Raw genomic sequence first — 22,158 nt, 5'->3', positions numbered from 1 at the left:
AACCTGGGTGGGTCTCATTTGATCAGTTGAAAGGCCTTAGAAAAAATGTTGTCTCTACTCTGAAGAAGAAATTCCATCTACAGATAGCAGCTTCAGCCTATGCTTGAGAATTCCAGCTGGACTGACTGATAGTCTGTCCTATGAATGTCACACTTGCCTACCCAGCCCAACAATCATGGAAGCCAACCCTCTGGAGTAAATCTCTTAATATGTATCTCCTATTGGTGTAGTTTCTCCAATTGAACTCTAATACATAGAGACTTTGAGATCAATGGTATAGGATATACTTTACAAAGACTTCCATGTCACTAATTAGCTTAACATAATAATTCTATGGAGTTAGTAAGGCAAAACCCATCACTTCTATCCTCAGAGAGGATATTTATCAGATGGCATAGATCTTTCAAGTGGCTTTTAGTCTTGATCCTTAAATTCCTGGTTTCTATGCCAGTGCACTTTACCTTTCAGCACAATAACCTTCTATATATTTGGAAATATACTTGCAGATATAGACATTCATATTATTTAATACACACGTCACAAAGAAAATCCTTACAAACGGGGCAGGACATAAAACCTGTATCTAGGTATGAGTGGAAGTGATGCAAATGAAACACAGGGTTTTATTTTATGCTTAAGGAGCTTATAATTTACCTGGGAAAAATAAGATTTTTTATCCCTGAAGATATGAGATGGGGTTTAATAAAGTGATTAGGACTCTGATTCTTTATTAATACTTTTTTGAGTACTAGGCAATGCGATAGAGTCATTTTCATCCTTTTCAGCTGCTTCTGGTGCAATTGATGTACCCTCCATATCTGATGACCCCTCTAGTATGTGAGTTTATGGGAGACAGTGATAATGACCAATCAGCAGGTACATAATACTAACAACCTGTTCACTGAATGACTAAGGAAGCAGAGAATGGATGCAAAACAAAGGTGAGAAGGAAGAGCCAAAGTGGAAAAATTGGGAGAAATGGAAAACCAAAGAACTGGAAGATAGAATATGACTTTAAGATAATGAAATGAAAACTGGGCTGAAGAAGGTGTGTATTAAAAAGTAACAAGAGGTTTAGCAGAACAAATGAAGGGTTCCCATTTTATGAAAGAGACTGGCCAAGAAGAGTGTTTTATTAGTATGAGGAAGCAGAATAGGATCATGGCTCAGTGTATGAACTTTAGTCAGAGAGATCTGAGTTTGGGTACTAGTTCCATCATGTACTAGCTATGTCATCTTGGATAAATAACCTGACCTCTTTGGACCTCAGTTTCCACAAATGTGAACTTTCAGAGTTATTATGAAAATTAAATGAGAAAATTTATATAAAGTACATCAAATAATGCCTAGCATAGAGTAAATCCATTAAGTATTGACTCTCATAATTATTGTTATTACTATTATTATTAATTCTAGAAGCAACAAGGAGCCAATAGGAGATGTTTAATTGGGATGGTGATATGGGGACACTTGTTAGCTTGGAAAATATGTCTGATTTTAGTTAGAATAAATCATCAAGGTAAAATACTGGAGCCAGAGCAATCAGGAAGTTACCTCAATAGTCCAAGCACAAAAAAGTGACAGGCAAGGTACAACCTAGCCCAAGACTCCTCCCACTGGATCATCACATACACTATAGATTTGACATTGTTGGTTTATTCTAAATAGGAGCATATACTATTTATGTATAATTGGTAAATGGGAAACACTACAAATTTTTGTAAACATTTAATTTAAGCACATCATTTATCAGATTTAGGGGAGAATTTTAGAAGTTGAAAATTGCAACTTTTATTTTATTTTTATTTTTTTAAAGTTTTATTTATTACTTATTTTGAGAGAGTGAGAGCAAATGGGGAAGGGGCAGAGAGAGATCCCAAGCAGCCTCTGCACAGTCAGCACAAAGCCCGATGTGAGGCTTTGAAAGTTGCAACTTTAGAGAATATCAAATGCCCTGACATAGCAATTGGGCTTCCTAATTCTCTCTGCTTATATAGAAAATTAACTAGAGGTTCCTAGAAAATTAATCACTAAGGAGGCGCCAGTCCAGGATTAAAAACAAACAAAAAACCTGTATAAAGCACATAAATATCTATGTATGTCTAGGATTATATAAGAGTTATATGTGGTTGCCTCAGTCGGTTAAGCGTCGGACTTCGGCTCAGGTCATGATCTCGTGGTATGTGAGTTTGAGTCCCACCTGGGGCTCTGTGCTGACAGCTCAGAGCCTGGAGCTTGCCTCAGATTCTGTGTCTCCCCCTCTCTCTGCCCCTCCCATGCTCATGCTCTGTCTCTCAATAATAAAAAAATGTTAAAAAATTAAAAAAAAAGAGTTGTATGTAGTTGCATGTGAGAATATCTACAGAACTTACAAATGGTGGTTCTTCATATGCAGTGAAACCCATTTGTTAATATCTGGGGATGCTGGAAATAAATTTAATTAACAACAGATAGTTGTAACAGGATCCAACTAGGAAAACTCACCTGCCTATCTATGACACTGGTCTCGTTTATGTCTATATCCATAAAGTGACAACATCTTTTTTTTTTTTAAAGTTTATTTATTTTTGAGACAGAGAGAGACAGAGCATGAACGGGGGAGGGTCAGAGAGAGGGAGACACAGAATCTGAAACAGGCTCCAGGCTCTGAGCTGTTAGCACAGAGCCCGACGCGGGGCTCGAACTCACGGACCGCAAGATCATGACCTGAGCCTAGGTCGGCTGCTTAACTGGTTGAGCCACCCAGGTGCCCCAACATCTTTTAAATTTCGAGTAAGCTCTTGGCCTTATTGTGAGGCTTAATCTTCATTTTAGAACACAGACGGAACTGGCACTCTTCCTGAACAGCTTGCCATACAGCAGAATGTCATAGGATAGACGCAAGTTTTTAAAAATTGTACGATTTTAATAATCTGTGCAGATTAAAATCCAAAAGATATGATGATATCCATATATGATACTTTTCACTTAGTTTAGGAGGTAAATGACAAATAGTATAGAACTTTCAGCAGAATTAGGATACAGCTGCTAAAGTTGAATTTCTAGTCTCAGAGTTGATTAGCATATCCATGTTTGTGTTTGAATGTAATAGATGTGAATCTCCTTTCCAAAAGAATTAGAAGTTTTCACTGTGCATTTGTGTGGAAATCATTGGTTGGAATAAATGTTTAAGAACATAAAGGAAAAAATAAAGACATGAAGTAAGAGACATAGCACAGTGGCCTTTGGATATGATTTTCTATCCATTGAGTACAAGTATTCAAGATGATTTTCCAGGTGGAAAGGATAGATTTTCTCAGAGCCAAGCATGAACTGTTGTATCAGCCCTGTGACTGTCTAACATCACACATTTGCAAGGTAGCTTCTTGGGCTAGAGGTGGAATGAGGCCTGGGAACAGAGAGATGTGATCTTCATCTAAAAATACAAGCCTTGCATTAATTAGATGTGCTAATAAGCAGTGTGTATCACTCACCATTCCCTATGACTTCTAGGTGAGATAACTATGAATTAATAAAGTTAAAGCAATGGAATTTGGAATAAAAACAGAAGATGACATAGGGTCTCAGATTTTATGTGATCCAGTATTAGTATATCCACTGATAAAGGAGACAGACTCGTGAAGACAAAGTAGCTTGCTTGAGGTCACAAGTCAATGTCACTGCTAAGTCTGTCTTATAATTTCTCACTTATTTTGTAGCTACTCATTGTTTCCATGAGGTTACCATAATCACTGTATTTAGACAGTACTGTTTTCTACCTAGCTCAAGCTAATTAAGCAAGAAGAGGAATCTATTGGCCCACATAACTGGAGTGTCATAAGCTCTCTCCTTGCAGGTTTTAGGCTGACTTTCTCCATGTGGTAGGCCAGGTGCCCTTTTGGAACTCCAGACACACATAGTGACTCAGCCTCATTAGAAAGCTTTTCCTAAAACATTTTATTTTGCCCAAGTCCCAGGAAAGCCTCTGATTAGTTCACTTTGCACTGGGGCTCATTCCTGGACCAATTACTGTTGCCACAGGGATGAATACTCTGATTCACCAACTCATGTACACATTGCTGTACAAAGCCATCTCTTTTAACCACATGAAACACATTATTCACCAGAAAAGTGGTTGTCAGAAGGATGTCAGGGATTCTTTTTCTTTAAAAAAATTTTTTTTAAACATGTTTATTTATTTTTGAGAGAGAGAGAGAGAGAGAGAGAGAGAGAGAGAGAGCGCGCGCGCGCGAGAGAGCGCACCAGCAGGGGAGAGGCAGAGGGAGAGGGAGACACAATGTGAAGCAGGCTCCAGGCTCCAGGCTCCAAGCTGTCAACACAGAGCCTGAGGTGGGGCCTGAACCCATGAATCATGAGATCATGACTTGAGCCAAAGTCAGCTGCTTAACTGACTGAGCCACCCAGGTGCCCCAGGAGGTCAGGGATTCTTAACAGGCACAAACAACAAATATATTATAATCATATTCTAAAATGCAACTTCATAGGAAGAATACATAAGAACTAAAACTTACCAGACATAGGAATAACAACTATGGAAATGGTGTTGCTTTTCTTCTTCTAAATAACTTGTGCCAATATCTGTAATGACAAAGATACAGAAAAATCTCGTTTCTTAAGATGGAATAAAAGATTGATTCACTAGGGTTTACAACAGGATAATTGATTTCATACATATTAACATACACAGTATTTACTGTTCTTAGAACACTGTCTGGCATTGAATGAATGCTTATCCTCTTCCTTTGCATATATAAATAGTTTATATATAATTGGTCACTTGTGTGGTTCCAAGGCCACATCACCACTTTTCATCACCAGACTGTCAGTGTAATTTACGTCATGAAGCCTTTAAAGACAAAATACTATAAACTGTTTCATATTTTTGGTTTTCAATATTTGAGTTTTTGAATGCCACTGTTGCCAAAATGACCTACCATTGTTCTTTGTGATTGCATAGCATATGTTCCCAACTCTCCTAATGCTGTGATGGAGCTTGCATTATTTTGATTTTGTTTTTAACTGAGGTATAGCTGACATATAACATTGTATTAGTTTCAGATTACAACATAATGATTTAATATTTGTACACACTGTGAAATGATCACCACAATACATCTAATTAACATTCACCACCATGCAGCTTCATTTTTTTTCTTCTTGTGTTGAAGAGTTTTAATATCTATTCTTTTAGCAACTTTCAACTATGCAGCAACACAGTGTTACTAACTATAGTCACCATGCTGTACATTATATTTCCATGACTCATTGTATAACTGGAAGTTTGTACCTTTGGCCCTCTTCAGCCATCTTACCCATCCCAAACTTCCACCTATGGCAACCACTAACCTGTTCTCTGCATCTATGAGCTTGGTTTTTATTTGATGGTCCTTTTTCTTCCTCCTAGATTCCACATAGATGTGAGATCATACCGTATTTATCCTGCTTTATCAAAGTTATTTCACTTAACAGAATGCCCCCAAGTTCTATCCATGTTATTCTGATTTTTTTTTGTTTCAACTCATGTGAATTTTGGTTATTATGGCTTTGAGAATCTTATGATATAAAGATATTATGGAAGCTGGCAAAATTAGGTGTTTACAATGTAATTTTTGAGGAAAATTAAAGACTTAAGTGTAGCACAAATGATTAAGAAATTGCCACTTGTTGGGGCGCCTGGGTGGCTAAGTCAGTTGAGAGTTGGACTGTGGTTCAGGTCATGATGTTGTGGTTCATGAGTTCAAGCCCCACATTAGGCTCTGTGCTGACAGCTGGGAGCCTGGAGCCTGCTTTGGATTTGATGTCTCCTTCTCTCTCTTCCCCTCCCCTGCTTGTGTTCTCTCCCTCCCTCCCTCTCTCTCTCTAAGAATAAACAAATGTTAAACAATTAAAAAAAAAAAGAAATTGCCACTTGTTTAGTTTCAGAAGAGGCTGAAGAGGTGGCATATGGTCATGGGTAGGAGCTAGGTCTTTTAACTTAAATGGTTCTGGGTTCAAATTCTGGCTTCTTGCTAGTCATGTGAACTTGAGCAAGTTACTGTACCTCTTTAAGCCTTAATAACCTCACCTATAATGAGGGAATACCATCACCACATAATTCGTAGATAACACAAATATAGTGTGTAGTACTCTTTGAGCTCTAAATAAAGATTAGCCATTGTTATGACAGTCACAATAATTTATGTGTAGACGATGAAATAAAGAACAAAGATAGCACCTATTACAATTCTTAGCACATAATGGGAAACATATACAGTTGTGGAAATACTGATGGAGATATCTATTTTTGACATTTTCTCTAAGAATACACCTCAAATTTCTTTGTTCTCAATGACCCATTTCCTTTTGGATTCTTTGTAGTTACAATACAATTTAATCCCCAATTATCAACTACTTACTACATAATCAGTTGCATTAGTATTATCTCCAACTGGAATTTTAGTAACTTTTCCTGCAGGAATTATACCTTACTTCTTTGAAAAAAAATTTTTAATGTTTATTTTTGAGAGAGAGACACAGCCTGAAGGGGGGAGGGGTAGAGAGACACAGGGAGACACAGAATCTGAAACAGGCTTCAGGCTCAGAGCTGTCAGCACAGAGTCCAATGTGGGGCTCAAACTCGGGAACAGTGAGATCATGACCTAGGCTGAAGTCAGACACTTAACCAACTGAGCCACCTAGGTGCTCCTATGCCTTACTTTTTGTGTGGTCTCTGTGTCACCATCCTGAGCTTATAGTAAGAAGCCAATACTTGACAATGGATTGATCGATCAAAGAACTTCTTTCTCTCCTGTAACACTTTTAAATCAAACTGGGCTGTTCTACATAAAGTGGACAGGAGAACCACTTACAGTTACTATGGATATATGGATTGGGATGAGAGCCCTTCTTAAAATGTTCTAAGATTTCTCAAGCTCTTCCTGTGTATGGATGTGTAAGGCCCATAAATCCTAAATTCTTATTCACTTACTCCCTCAACAGCCCAAGTAAGCCTATCCCTTATTATTATTTTTACCTCTTAGTGTTCTTCTATTATAAAAGATATAGAAAAAAGGGTAATGGGGCTGCACTTTCTGATAACTTCGGTGCTCTTGGTTAGGTATCATCTTTAACATCTTGGTTTGACCAAAGGCTGGAGCCAAAGCATCATGCAGTCTGTGACAATAAACAATGGTATATAAAGTGTCTGTTGGGACTTTGGTCCAAGAGCAACAGACTCTGGATCCCACAATGTGACATTTTTAGTAGGCTCAAGTATTTGATTCATCCAGTAAGATATTTCCCTAATGCCTTTCCTGCATAGGATAGCGGAGGCAGAGGCATCACACGTTTGCTATGGGCACTTTTGCATCCAAATAGTCTGGCAAAGACTTCCAAAGCCTTGTCAAACATCTTCAAAAATTTTCTCCATTCTATCACTCCTTCACTTCATATCTGTATAATATTGATTTAAAAATATCATTTCTGATTTGCAGGGTCTGCCTTGAATTTTGGTGCCCCTGCAGAGTGGAATCCCATCTCCTCAATCAACACACTAACATCATATAAAGGTTCCCCAACTATATGTCCGAAAGTGGGCATCCCCACAATTCTACATTGTCTACATTGCAACTAACTCTGAATTGGGCCAAAGACTTATAGCATGACAGGTTCATCCTTGATTTTCCATCAACCTCAGCAGTGATTAATATTCCACTATCCTTGGTAACTTTTCTCCTGCTGGTAAATTCTATTGAAAAGATTCATTCAAATTAGTTTCAGATCAAAGGTCATATTACCATATATTCTCACTGTTTTACATACTAATGTTTCTGAAACTGTGGTGCATCTTACATTTGATAAATACCCTTAGTGAGATATTTTAAATCTCCATATGCTATTATTTAATTTATAAATGCAGTGTATAATTGATGAAATCTTAAAACTCAAGGTATTTGGTAACGTTACCCTTCATATTACCGGTTCTCAAGTACATTTTACAGCTCTGGCTTCATTATTTCACTGCATTCATGCCACTTAAAAGAGCTAAAGAGTGAGGTCTTTAAGAACTGTGAAAATCAACCAAATCCTGAGCATCACAAAGCTAGAGGGGTATTAAGCCTGGTTTGCACAGACATGCCTGGCCTGCCCTCTGAAGCTCCCATACAAAAACAACAGAACCTTTTCCCCCAAGAGAAGCTGCCAGAATACCATCTCCACATCTGGGGTGGAGTAGTGGCTAATTTTGCACAAAGAGTGAGTGTCTATTTGACTTTTTGCCTGAATTCTCCTGGCTTCTCCATCAACTTCAATACGTTGAGGAGTTGGTTTTCATATCAGGGAAAACCTACAAGTCCATTTGATCCTTTTTATTCCTTTTCTCTCATTTAAATTTATAAGTAATCATTGCAGGGTTTTAAATGAGGCTTTACCCAATTTCCCCACATGCATTCAACATTTCATTTGCTGAAACCATTGGTATGAAGTTTAAGAATTTGGGACAAAAAAAGTTTGCATTTTTTTCCAACAAGAACCTCATTTCTAAGGCATATGAACATGTGATCAGAAACAAGTTCATATCTGATATGAAAACATACTCTCTCAAATTATTTTTCTTACAACAAAAGCGTAAGTATATCTCTCTGATCTGGAAGTCAGGTTGAATTATCATAGATTTACAAAGAAAAGACTTCCTTCTCTTGACCAATCAACTACAAACTACTATTCTAACCTTTAGAATGTTAAGTAACCTTCTATAAGACCTACAAATTTGGCACAAAAACAGACAGATCAATAGAACAGAATAGAGAACCCAATAATGGACCCACAAACATATGGCCAACTAATCATTGACAAAGCAGGAAAGAATGTCCAATTAAATAAAGACAGTCTCTTCAGCAAATGGTGCTGGGAAAACTGCACAGCAACATGCAGAAGAATGAAGCTGGACCACTTTCTTACACCATACACACAAATAAACTCAAAATGGATGAAAGACCTAAGTGTAAGACATGAAGTCATCAAAATCCTTGAGGAGAAAGCAGGCAAAAACCTCTTTGATCTTGGCTGCAGCAACTTCTTACTCAACACGTCTCTGGAGGCAAGGGAAACAAAAGCAAAAATGAAATATTGGAACTTCATCAAAATAAAAAGCTTCTGCACAACAAAGGAAACAATCAGCAAAACTAAAAGGCAACCGACAGGATGGGAGAAGATATTTGCAGATGACACATCAGATAAAGGGTTAGTATCCAAAATCTATAAAGAACTTATCAAACTCAACACCCAAAAAACAAATAATCCAGTGAAGAAGTGGGCAAAAGATAGAATAGACACTTTTCCAAAGAAGACAACCCAGATGGCCAACTGACACACGAAAAAATGCTCAACATCATTCATCATCAGGGGAATACAAATCAAAACCACAATGAGCTATCACCTTACACCTGTCAGAATGGCTAACATGAACAACTCAGGCAACAACAGATGTTGGCGAGGATGCAGAGAAAGAGGATCTCTTTTGCAAGCTGGTCAGCCATTCTGGAAAACAGTCTGGAAGTTCCTCAAAAAATTAAAAATAGAACTACCCTATGACCTAGCAATTGCACTACTAGGCATTTATCCAAGGGATACAGGTGTGCTGTTTTGAAGGGGCACATGCACCCCCATGTTTATAGAAGCACTCTCAACAATAGTCAAAGTATGGAAAGAGCCCAAATGTCCATCAATGGATGAATAGATAAAGAAAATGCAGTATACATATACAATGGAGTATTACTCGGCAATCAAAAAGAATGGAATCTTACCATTTGCAACAACGTGGATGGAACTAGAGGGTATTATGCTAAATGAAATTAGTCAGAGAAAGACAAATATATGATTTCACTCATATGAGAACTTTAAGACACAGAACAGATGAACATAAGGAAAGGGAAGCAAAAATAATATAAAAACAGGGAGGAGAACAAAACACAAGAGACTCTTAAATATGGAGAACAGAGGGTTACTGGAGGGGTTGTGGGAGGGGGGATGGGCTAAATGGGTAAGGGGCATTAAGAAATCTACTCCTGAGGGGACCCTGGGTGGCTCAGTTGGTTGGATCTCCGACTTTGGCTCAGGTCATGATCTTGTGGTCCGTGAGTTCGAGCCCCGCATCAGGCTCTGTGCTGACAACTCAGAGCCTGAAGCCTGTTTCGGATTCTGTGTCTCCCTCTCTCTGACCCTCCCCCATTCATGCTCTGTCTCTCTCTGTCTCAAAAATAAATAAACGTTAAAAAAAAATTAAAAAAAAAAGAAAAAGAAATCTACTCCTGAAATCATTGTTACACTATATGCTAACTAATTGGGATGTAAATTTAAAAAATAAAATAAAAGACATATGCATTGATAATGATTAGGATTCATTGGGATTATGTATTAGGTATGCTTTTGAATATTAGGAATATTTTGTGAGGAGACTGCTGGAATTTATACCATTATATCTATTTAAATTAAGAGAATCAAAATTTGGAGCCCTCAATAGTTGTTGAAGTATAATGTAGTATGTACCCTATCTATAATTATTCAATTGCATTAAATAGGAAAGCCAATTAATTCCTATTATGGGTTAATTATGTATCAACCACTGGGGAGTAAGTTAGGTTGAATATGCATTAGAATTGATTCACTCAGACCTAGTTAATTTCACCTCTGCCACCTTTTCCTGGCTATTTGAACTTGAAAAGCTACTTGATCTCTCAGTCTTAGTTTCTTATTCTGAAAAATAAGCAAAGTAATATCTGCTTTACATGATTATTATAAGTTTCCTCTCTATATATCTGTATCTCATATGTATGCATGTATATCTGGCCTAATACTTAATGGAAGTTGTTATTACTGTACTCTACCCAACCCAGCCATAAACTCAGGTACCACATCTAACAGCTTTCATTTTGCCCATCAGTATGAGAACTGGACAATGTATTTCATCTCATAGGCTACTATCATTTATCATCTCACTTTCAGTCTCCTTTTGGTTAAGACAAGCTCAGGGAATAGGACTAAAAATTATAAAAATTCCTAATTTCAAGGCCAATGTAACTGTGTGACAGAAATTAGTCCTGTAATTGCCTATTCCTTTCAGCTGGGGAAAGAAAGTCTAGAAAAACTTACAAATCCTTCCCTGTAAAAATCTCCCCTAGCAACTCCTTCATCAAAACCTCCTGTAAATAACTGGCTTGGTATCAAGGAATCTTATTCAAAGATTCACAAAGAAAATTATAAAAGATGTCAATATTATAGCTAGATACTATGCAGAGAAAAAGAAAATGAAACAGGGAAAGCAAAGTAAAACAACAGTCAACAAAAAAAAATTGCCATGGAGAATATAAAAGTATGACCAAGATTTCATTGTGAACTGGCACAACAAAACTACCTCATGAAGCAATCATTGCTAAAATGCAGAGATCATGTCAGAACTCTAAAGCCTAGAAAAGTGTTTGGTGTAAGGAAAGAAATGGAGGATAAGTGAGAAGCCAACAACAACAAAAAATGAATCTGACCTGAGAAACAACACAAGGAAGAACAGAAGTTGCTATAAATGCAGTAGACTACAGAATATAGGAATAAGAAATGTTAAAAAGGATTCATGAGAGAGAAATTAATGATCTCAAAGGCAGATGGGATTGTCCAGTATGTGTATAATTGGAGCTTTTTATGAGGAAAATGGAAATAGGTAAGTAAAGCAGATATTGAAAATTATTAATTAAGCAATTAAAGAAAAAAAATTAAACACAGAGAAAGAGTTGGATATATAGTTTGAAAGGGTAGTCTATGTTCTACAAAAGAGGTGACACAGAATAGCCAACATGATGACATACCCTCATGAAGTTACCACATATCAGGGATAAAGAGGGGATCCTTTAGGCAGCCAGAGAGAAACTATTCAGGTCTTGGGTAAGGTGGGAAAATGGCTCCAGCAAATGCTCAAAGAAAGGTAGCATTGCCTTAAAAATCCTCAAGAATAGAAAATATGGTTTAAGAACCTGACCCCTAGCCAAACTATGAACTGCATTTTGGAAAATACAAGAACTTCTGGAATATTGGTCCCAAGAGTCTTCACTGAAAGTTCTGTTGGAGGAAAAAGATCAGCTCACTCAAAGAGGATTATAAAAATTACAGCAAAAAGAGTTGTGGTGAGGTCTGAATCTATTCATTTGCAGGAATGAGACTAAATGTCATGTAGGGATAACAGTTTTAGTGCAAAATACACATTTTATTATCCTGACAAAAGTTGGGAAGAGAAAAGGGACAAATAGGGTAGGTGATATAAATACAGTGACTATCTTACGTTTTATAGCCCAGAATGATGAAGTGAACACCACAAGTCTAACAGAACATAAGAAAACACCAAAGATAGTACTGTATACTGGGTGGTGAATAAAGGGGAAAAGAGAAGATATACTAGTTTTTTTTTTAATTTTAATGTTTATTTATTTTTGAGAGAGAGAGTGAGAGAGACAAAGCACGAAGGGGAAAGGGCAGAGAGAGAGGGAGACATGGAATCTGAAGCAGGTTCCAAGCTCTGAGCTGTTGGCACAGAGTCTGACATGGGACTCAAGCCCAGAAACGTGAGATTCTGACCTGAGCTGAAGTCAGTGCTTAACCTTTTGAGCCACCCAGACACCCTAAAGATATACCAGTTTTATAATGCTTATAACTAAGTTGATAGATACTATTTAGGTAGAGATTTAATAGTTATTACTAATGTTACAGTTAAAGTAATTAATTACTTACACATTAAGTATAAGCTTTCCAAGTTACAAAACAAATATTCACAAAAATAGAGAACATTAGAAGTTTAAAAAATGCTAACAAAAGGCCCCATGCTCTTTACTTTAAGCTTATTAAAACTTAGAGTAGACATGGCTACTTTTCTATGTTAGATCAGTATTGTTTATATAGTCCAACAATCAATAAACTAAATGCCATTTAAGTAATCACTGCTACTTTTCCCTTGAAGCTCTATCAGAAAATCTCAGCATATTAAAAGACAGATAAAGCTTTTTTTTTTGTCCCTGGAAATTATGTAAATTTTTCATCAACAAATCAACTAAATAACACCCAAATTAATGTCAATTTCTTAAATAAAAGTGCCACTTGGTTTTCTTGGAAGTTCTGGAAGACTCTTCCGAGTCAAGTGTACATTTGCGCATATGGTGTATTGACTGACAGTTATGAGACTTGTTATTTGAGCAAATGACAGCATGTGCCAAGTCTCCAACCCTTCCCTCTTGCAGGAGGGTGGTGAAGAGATATCAGTTCACTAGGGCTGCTATGACAAAGTGTCACAAACTGGGTAGCTTAACCTACAGAGATTTATGGCCTTATAGTTTCAGAGGCTAAAAGTCCCAGATCAAGGTGTTGGCAGAGTTGGTTCATTCTTGAGGGCAGGAGAGAGAATTTGGTTCATGACTTCCTCCTTTTTTGTTTTGTTAGCAATCTTTTATCTGCCTTGGCTTATAGACACGCTATCTTGATCTCTGCCCCCATGTTCACATGGTGTTCTTCCTCTATGTGTGTATGTACACATTCCTCCTTTTCATGAGGGTACCAGTCAGATTAGGAACCCACCTACTTTAGTGTGACCCTATCATAACTTGACTAATTACACCTGCACACTTCTTTTTACAAATGAAATCACATTCTTAGGTAATAGTTAAGACTTCACATATGAGTTTTGGGGAAACACAAACCCACAGTAAGAGAGAAGAGAAAGTGGTAGTTCTGAACGGATATGGCAGACCATCCAACCTGTCAACACAGACAGACAAAACCAAACTGGATGTCCATTATAATCAGGTGCCATTGCTGGTATATTTGTTAATTTTCACTGCTACCTCTTACAGGTTCTCTACTCCCTAAGTAGGTAATTCTGTTTATTGATATGTATTATTGATGTAAAAGAAGGTAGATGAGTACATTAGAGTATGAGAAGAAATTAGGATCCAAATCTAAGCACCTTGAAATTAAGGACATCTAATAAGTGAATGGGAATATTCTTAAATTTGTGAGACTTTCCAAATTTACTAACAGTTAATTATGCTATCCAGCATACTGTTTATAAGCAACCTAATATCATTAAATGAGCATAATTTACTGCTGCAGGATCCAAGCAAGTCTTCCAAAATGTCATCTGGATTAACTCCTCAAAGAGACACACATGTTCTGCTTTGAGACTAACCATACTGCAGCAATTCTTTGTTGGTAACACGGAGTAGTAGAGGTGAGGGTGACAGAGGCTTGATATTATACTTGTTGGAATGAACCCAAGTGTCTACAAAGACTTCCTTATCTTCCAGATAGCAGAGAAACTCTATCCCACTAATTTCCACGTCACTAAATAGATCAGTGCTTCCCAGCGTAGGGGGATGATATGTAATAGGGTCTTAGGCAGTGTGAGATAATGCAGGATACTACTTAAAAGGGAGTAATGGAACTCTGATGTCTATAATGGGATTTTTCTTTTTTTAGTTCCTTTTGTATTGATGCAAGCAAAAGAATTGGCTATCTCAATTTGGTGTTAGCTTGATTTTAATCCTTAACACATTCTAATTTCCTTGGTAACACACAGGAAGACATCAAAGCTCAGGTTTTTAGGTAGGTGCTATTGTTTATTTGCAATGTGATGTTCCTTTTAATTCATTTTATCATTACTTTTTAGTGAGGGCAATTGATATAAAGGTTACAGTTATGGAAGGGACACATTTTTTAAAATAAATTGAGAAGTTAATTTTTTTAATTGCAAAATAAATAACAGTTATGTAGTTAAGCAAACATTTGAAAAGTGGCATACAAATGGCTGAAATCTGGAAACCACTGAATTCATTCTTTCATTTATTCTGAATTCATTTGCATATAAGAACAAAGCATTCCAGTGGATGTTCAATAAATGTATTTAGTTGCAGGAAAAAGTTACACTCTGCACACAAATTTGCATGTTTTGGATGAGCAGAATGAAAAAACCCAGAAACCTGACAAATCTCTGTTTTGTTGGAATAGAGCCAGGGCTGAATTGCAAACCACCTTTGGAGCTGGTGGCAAGGCTTCCTCCTTTCTTTCTGTTTTTATCCCTAGTTTTCTTGTTTTGCATTATGTTTGATCCTGCAAGCCACCTCTGATCCTTTTGGGAATAGGCAGAGTATATAAAAAGGGAGGTGATTAATCAGTATTTGTTGAATAAATGAATACATAAGTGAATGAATAAATAAACAGAGAAAACAGATGAACTGAGAGGGAGAATTACAGAGATCTGGTTGCTCTGAACTCCCCCATTTAGTAAGGGAGTATTAATTCAAGGAGCACACTGTGATTCTAACAGGGAAGGCAACACCCCGCATGGTCCAGATGGGTAACATGAAATCTGAACCAGCAGGACAGTAGAGAAAACACTTAGTGTCTGTCTTCCCTCCAGATGTGTTTGCGGGGCCGGCTGATAACCCCATGAACACAATGGACCCCCAAAAGCCTTTTCAGGCAAGTCAGAGAAGCTGGAGCTTATGGTTACATTGCCTAACCTCAGTATTAACTGTACTGATTTCTAATTTATAGAATCATGAAAATAAAAGTCCTGGTTTTGGTGGAAAGGAAAGTTACAAAATCCATTTGAGTGTTTATCCAGCCTGAATTAATTAGAGGGGAAATGGGAGGGGAGAGAGAGAGAAATGACAGATCTTTGTTCTCTGCTCAGGAAGGGCATCAGCATGACACTGAAAGCTCTTCTGGGGGACAAAAGAAAATCCCAGGTGGTTTAGTGAAAGTGGTTTTCATCCCAGTTGATGGGATGATTCATAGGCTGTTGGAGAAATTATCAGCGGCAGAGAAACACCAAAATGATGTAACCTATTGTTCCTAGTCCTCTAGATTTTAGCAATACTCCTTAATTTGTGATATAGTAATTTACATACAAGTCTTCACTCTCTTTCTAAATTGGACTCTACTAGAGGGGAGGATCTACTGGATTCATTTTTGTATTCTCTATGGTACCCATTATTTGAGGTGCAGTCGGTGCTCAGTATGTAGCACCTATTAGTTAAATGTATGAATAAACGTAGATATTTGAAAATTGCTACAGCTGCTGTATACATACTTTTCCACCAATGTTTGAGCACTTACCATGAACTGGACAGTACTGTTAACCACTGGGAGAAACTAAAATTCAGGGCACAGCCTCCCTTCTCATGTGGCTGATTCAACCATGAACACAAGTAACTTTCATACAACTGAGAAACAGATGGGGAAATAAGACAAATATGTGGTGCCTGGAGAGTCAGATTTCAACTTTGAGGGTTGCTTAGGATGAGGATGGAGGAAGAAGCATTTGATGAAGGCGTTGAAGAATGAAATTCAACAGGTAGAGATAACTCTGGAAAAGGACGTCCCAATGGAATATGCCACCAAAGACAAAATCTGGAGATGGGATAGAATAGAGTGTGTTTTGGGGTACTGGGTAGTTTAAAGGGGCTACAATAATGTCCAGAATGCAGGGTGTATATGTATATGAGTGTGGGTGAAGGGGGAGGGAAAATATGGGACAGGAAATGAATCAAGGAATTAAAGACCACCTTGGCACAGATTTCACAAAGCCTTAAAAACCTGGTGAAGGCATTTGAATACAACTAATGAAAGTTGTTGAGCAATGGATATGGCACTATCTCCACTGCTTTCTAGGATCTGGACACAACAATAAGCTTATGTGATCAGCAAGTCTAGGGAAGATTTATCAACACCCTCTCCTCCAGGGCCATTCTTATCCTTCCAGGTATCAGGGGTGCGCCATCCAAACAAAAGGAGGCTCCAACAGATGTCAGCTAATTAAAGGAATGACTCCCTGCTGGAACTTCATCCCCAGTAGGAAGAAAGGAGAAGACAGTACAAGAAAAAAACAGTGGGAGAGCCCTTTTTTTTAACTTTTAAAAAAACACTCATTTTTGAGAGATAGAGCATGAGCAGGGAAGGGGCAGAGAGAGAGAGAGAGAGACAGAGAGAGAGAGAGAGAGAGAGAGAGAGAGAGAGAGAGAGAGAATTGGAAGCAGACTCCAGGCTCTGAGCTGTCAGCACAGAGTCCAGCGTAGGGCTCGAACCCACCAACAGGGAGATCATGACCTGAGCTGAAGTTCCATGTTTAACTGACTGAACCACCAGGCACCCCAGTGGGAGAGTCCTTCTAAAGCACAAGGCACATTTGTCTCTATTTGAGAGTCTATTAAAAAAAATGGCTTTCCTTGAAAATTAGTTATTAAAGAATATGACCTTAGCATTTATTTTTACTTTCCAGCAGAAAACATATTCCTGGGCAATCAAATATCCAGGTTGATGAGAGAAAGCTTTACTTCACAAAGGAATGTCAGCTGATGAAGGAATATAAGTGATAGAATTTAAAAAAGCAATAATGTAATTGATTCAGGCCCAAATTTTCAATTGGTGTTAAAGCTACTAGGTGAATGAAAATAGAGGCAATTAATGAATACAACAAAAGTGAGATCTCGTTTTTCTTCTGATTAAAACCCAGCATGGCCATCTATTTCACTAAGAGCCCAAGTCCTTACAGAGGGCCCAAAAGTCTCACACAATCAGAACCCATTACTTCTCTGACCTCAACCTTCTTTTTTTTTTTTTTTTTTTAATTTTTTTTTTAACGTTTTATTTATTTTTGAGACAGAGAGAGACAGAGCATGAACGGGGGAGGGGCAGAGAGAGAGGGAGACAGAATTGGAAACAGGCTCCAGGCTCCGAGCCCTCAGCCCAGAGCCTGACGCGGGGCTCGAACTCACGGACCGCGAGATCGTGACCTGGCTGAAGTCGGACGCTTAACCGACTGCGCCACCCGGGCGCCCCTGACCTCAACCTTCTTAATGACACTCTCCACACCCCTCATCCACTCCCCACAACTCCTATCACTTCAGCCACATTGACCTCATTATTATTTTTTGGACATAGCAGTCATGAACCCTTCCTTAGGGTCTTTCACTTACTGTCCCTATGGTCTGGATTGCTCTACCTCCAGATATCTGCATGACTAACTCTTTCCTGATACAACTTCTCAACACCCTATTTGCAAACACATCTCACCCCATTGCCATCCTCAAGCATTCCTAGCCCTACCCTTTTTGTTTTTCCTTACTAGGCATTTATTAACTGCTAACCTGTGATATAATTTACTTATGTTGGGAGGCATAGAGTTTTGCATTTTGTTCTCTGCAAAAATCCCAGGCATCTAGAATAGCACCTGAGATGTAGTCGTCACTCAAGTATTTTAGTGTATTGAATAAGAGGCTATGAGCAAAAAGGAGTCTTTTGTGAATTATACTTGATAAGTGGCTCTTGCACTGCCCATGCATGCAATTGGAACACAGATCACAAGTGTGGACTGGCCTCTGTGTTGCATGAAGGGGGCAAATTTGGCCCATAGGCATTCACTACCATAAATATGTGAAAAGTGGTGCCTAATTAGAGGATAAAGGAAATGTATTAATGCTGAGAAATTAATGAGCTTGGGGAAAAGAAAATCGGCACCTTTCACAAAGAAATCTGTTATAAAAACATAAATGCAGCAGAGGCCAAGAGAGAGGGCAATGCCAATTTCCAGACTTTGTCCTTTCTGCTTCAGAGATCCCCAAGTTTTGCTTTTTCTGATAAAATTCATTAAGTAGTCAACAGAAGTCTCTCAACACCCAGGCAGCTTCTTTGAACTTTCATCAGTTTGTGAGCCATTCTAGAAACCAGCTCAGGGATTGCACACTGGTGATAGAAGGTCAGGGACGAAGGCAGTCTGCTTCTTGAATCTGGGAGGATCTTTCTCCAGGGATGAAGAGGGATACAGTATCATCACCAGCTTGGTGGGAAAGAGAGGAGAGGAGGCAGAAGAAAGCAGCCCCACCTCAATGCAGACTGTGAAGCCTTTCCATTTTCCCTCCTATAATCGGCTTTTTCTTTGTTCCCTAGGATTATGATCTTTTATGTCTTTCACTCCAGTGGTTCCAAGGGGTCTGCAAATCTGTGAGCACTAGACATTATCTCTAGGTTAAATAAATATGAGTTTGCGCATACCTATATGTTTTTGAAATGTAGATGTTAGCAGGAATGATGAAATATGAATCCTATTAAAAAGTGCTACTCAATTCATAGGATGGTTTGTCATAATGCTCAACACAGTAACCTTTTGTCACAGTGGCTTAGATAAATATAGGTTGCTATTATCACGATCGACAAAGTCTTCTGTGGGAAGATAGAATAGGGATAAACCATCTAAATCAAGTTCCTATTTAGTTCCTTAATAGGATGGGAAACCAGAGAGATGGAGTGACCCTAAGGTCTCATGGTGAACTGATAGGCCTGGGGTAAAACCCAGGTCTCTGGATGCCAAGTCCAGTGCTCTCTCAAAACCCACCCTCCACCCCACCCGCCAGTAGACCCCAGGCTTCCCACATTCCTCATTGAAAGGATGTTCCCTATCTTTTGATTGTTTAACCTCTTGCTAGGGCAATCTGAATCAAGAGGTCAGAGAGCTCAGCTAGAAGAGGGTCTTATTCTTCAAGGAAAGACATGATTATTGCAAACAAAGCAGCTGCTGCCCATTCACAGGCAGAGCAACACTTACATAGCTTCCCAGGAGAGGTAATCCTACACCAAGACTTCCCTTCTACTACAGAATCCAGCATCTGGCAGCCCTGAATCTCTTCTCACCCCAAACCAACCCATTCTCCACACTGCAGTGTGAGTGATAATTTCAAGATAGAAATCCATGAGTTAATTCAACAAGTCTTTTAACACCTAGTGTGTGCTGTGTCCACTAAATCAGTGGGCAGTCCCTATCTTTATGCAGAAGTAGTGTGAGACAGTAAACAAAGACATGTCAGTAGTGGTGAAAGGTAGGAGGATAGAAAGTGCAGGGCTGGGAATGGAAACATGGAGTGTGTTTGGTTCCAAAAACTCACACCAAAATCCTGAATGTGACTTTCAGGGCTCTGTGTGATCTTGCCTTCTCTAGGCTCCAGGCTGCCTTTCTAGGTTCATCTTATACCGGCCTTCTTTTCTTGTTTACAACTCAGCCACACAAACTTTTTTTCAGATCCTGACCTTTAGCACATAATCTCCTATCACTGGGCCTTAGCACATACTGTTCCCTCTCTATCTCAAGCTGCCTTTCCTTCTCCTAGTAAATTCTTTAGAAGGCTCCTCAGTTGTTATTTTATCAGGAAAGCATTCCCCAACTCTCATTCTGGTACCATAGAACTTCTTCTTCAGACTATTCATCACATTCATATTTTATATTCTTGTGGTTATTTCATTAATGTCTTTTGTCTCTGCTAGGCTGTAAACTCTATAAAGGCAGAGACCATGTATCATTGGGCTTATCCCAATATCTAACACAGTAGGTGTTCAATAGATATAAGCAAAATGAATAAAGATTATCTAGAGATTCTGTTTATGGACTGTGAGGGTTCCCTTAGCTGGGAATTTTGGGTGCTCTCCATGACTCTGCTGAATTTTTTCTTACTGAGAAAACTTATATAATCATTTAAAGTATACAAACAGTGCTATTTGATACACTCGCAATGTAATGTATTCACATCACCTTTATCAAGTTCAACATGTTCAGTACCCATTAAATAGTCATTCCTCATTCTCAACCCCAGTCCATGGCAACCAACCACGAATCTGCTTTCTATCTCTGTGGATTAGCCTATTCTAGACATTTTAATGTAGGCAGAATCACAAAATATGTCACCTTCTGTGTCTGGCATCTTTCACTTAATAGAAGTCCCGAAGTTCATTTGCATCATAGCATGTATCAGAAATTCATTTTGTTTGATGACTGAATAACATATCCCATTGTATGGATATGCCACATTATATCCATCCATTCATCATCTGATGGACCTTTGAGGGCTGCAACTCATGTAACTATGACCATTCATTTATAAGATTTTGGGGTTTATTTTGGTTATGGGTTTTTATTGGGGGGGGGATATATATTGAGAAGCAGAATTGCTGGGTCACATAGTAATTTGGTTTGATTTTTTGAAGCCTTTTGTGTATGAAGAATAGATATCTACGTTTGTGAAGTTGCTAAGGTTTGCTTAGCAACATCCCTAATTTCTGTAACTTGCTTCTTGTGTTACCTTGAAGGTAGAGAGTAACCTTGCACACATGGGCATCATGGGCACTCTGTCCGTTGTCCCAGCATCCCATCTCATGTGCCCTTCACCCTCAATGATTTTCTTCATTACTGCCTCCTTTCAGTGCATGACCTATTTTCTTTCTAAAAGCTATTAGCTTCCATGGGGGCTAAAAGAACAGGTTTTAATGGGACCTTGAGGCAAAAAGTTGCAGAGAAGTTTTGATAGAGACATTTCCCTCAGCTCTACTGATTTACCTAGGTAAGCTAGTCTCAAAGTTTTGTCAACTTTGTTAAAATTATTTAACCCAATTCAGTTTTCTCATCTGTAAAATAGGAATAATACATGTTTTATAGAGGTAAATGAGAAATATAGATAAAATGCCTGGTGTTGTGCCCTGGCAGGTAGCATATTTCAATATAAAATAGCCATTTGTTATTTTTCTCTGAACTAAGTTGCCATAATATACAGAATTATTCATAACTATTGTTTTAGCCAGAAAACTGACATTTTCATTTTTCTGTATCCATTAATGAGAAGCTATCATCTTTATCGAATCAAATTGTGCCACTTCTCTGACAGAGACTTTCCTATTTCTTCTCTATTTATGCATTTAGAATGAAACCTAAATCTCTTCTGAGGCCCACATGGGCTCTGACCTGGCCCTCCCTTGCCTCTCCTGCAACTGTGTTCTCAGGCATCTCTCCATAGCTCTCATGCTCTGGCCATGTTAGCCTGCTGATCCCGTGAGGCCCCAATTTCTTTCCTGCCTCAGGTCTTTGGCATCTGCTCATGACCTAGCCTAGAACCTTGTTCCCCAGGCTTCCTGAAGCTTTTCCATAAGAAGGAAACTGTTATCAACTTAGTTAATTGCTTCCATTCTGACAGCCCTTTCCTTATGCTTTACATCAAAGAGGAAAACAAATCCAGAATTCTTTTTTGTCACTACATGCTTTTTATTTTCCTTCATAAATGATTATTTGTTTACTTGCATGTGCTCAGCCCTCTTTTTAAGCTGTGAGCT

The 22,158-nt window shown here is 38.3% G+C and overlaps 1 protein-coding gene across 2 annotated transcripts in view; it reads right to left on the bottom strand.

Moving 5' to 3' along the window:
- Positions 1–22,158, bottom strand: part of ATP10B (ATPase phospholipid transporting 10B (putative)) — a 334,425-nt gene that overhangs the window by 261,987 nt on the left and 50,280 nt on the right. For both annotated transcript variants that reach the window (XM_045035992.1, XR_006584372.1), the window contains exon 2: positions 4,512–4,578. In XM_045035992.1, coding sequence (XP_044891927.1) covers positions 4,512–4,518 — 7 coding nt within the window. In that variant the 5' untranslated portion in view covers positions 4,519–4,578. The remainder of the gene's footprint in view (positions 1–4,511; positions 4,579–22,158) is intronic.

The sequence above is a fragment of the Felis catus genome, chromosome A1, assembly GCF_018350175.1.
Source record: "Felis catus isolate Fca126 chromosome A1, F.catus_Fca126_mat1.0, whole genome shotgun sequence".
In the NCBI taxonomy this organism is placed as follows: Eukaryota; Metazoa; Chordata; class Mammalia; order Carnivora; family Felidae; genus Felis; species Felis catus.
The sequence above is the reverse complement of the archived record's forward strand: the minus strand, read 5'-3'. Positions and strand labels throughout refer to the sequence as shown.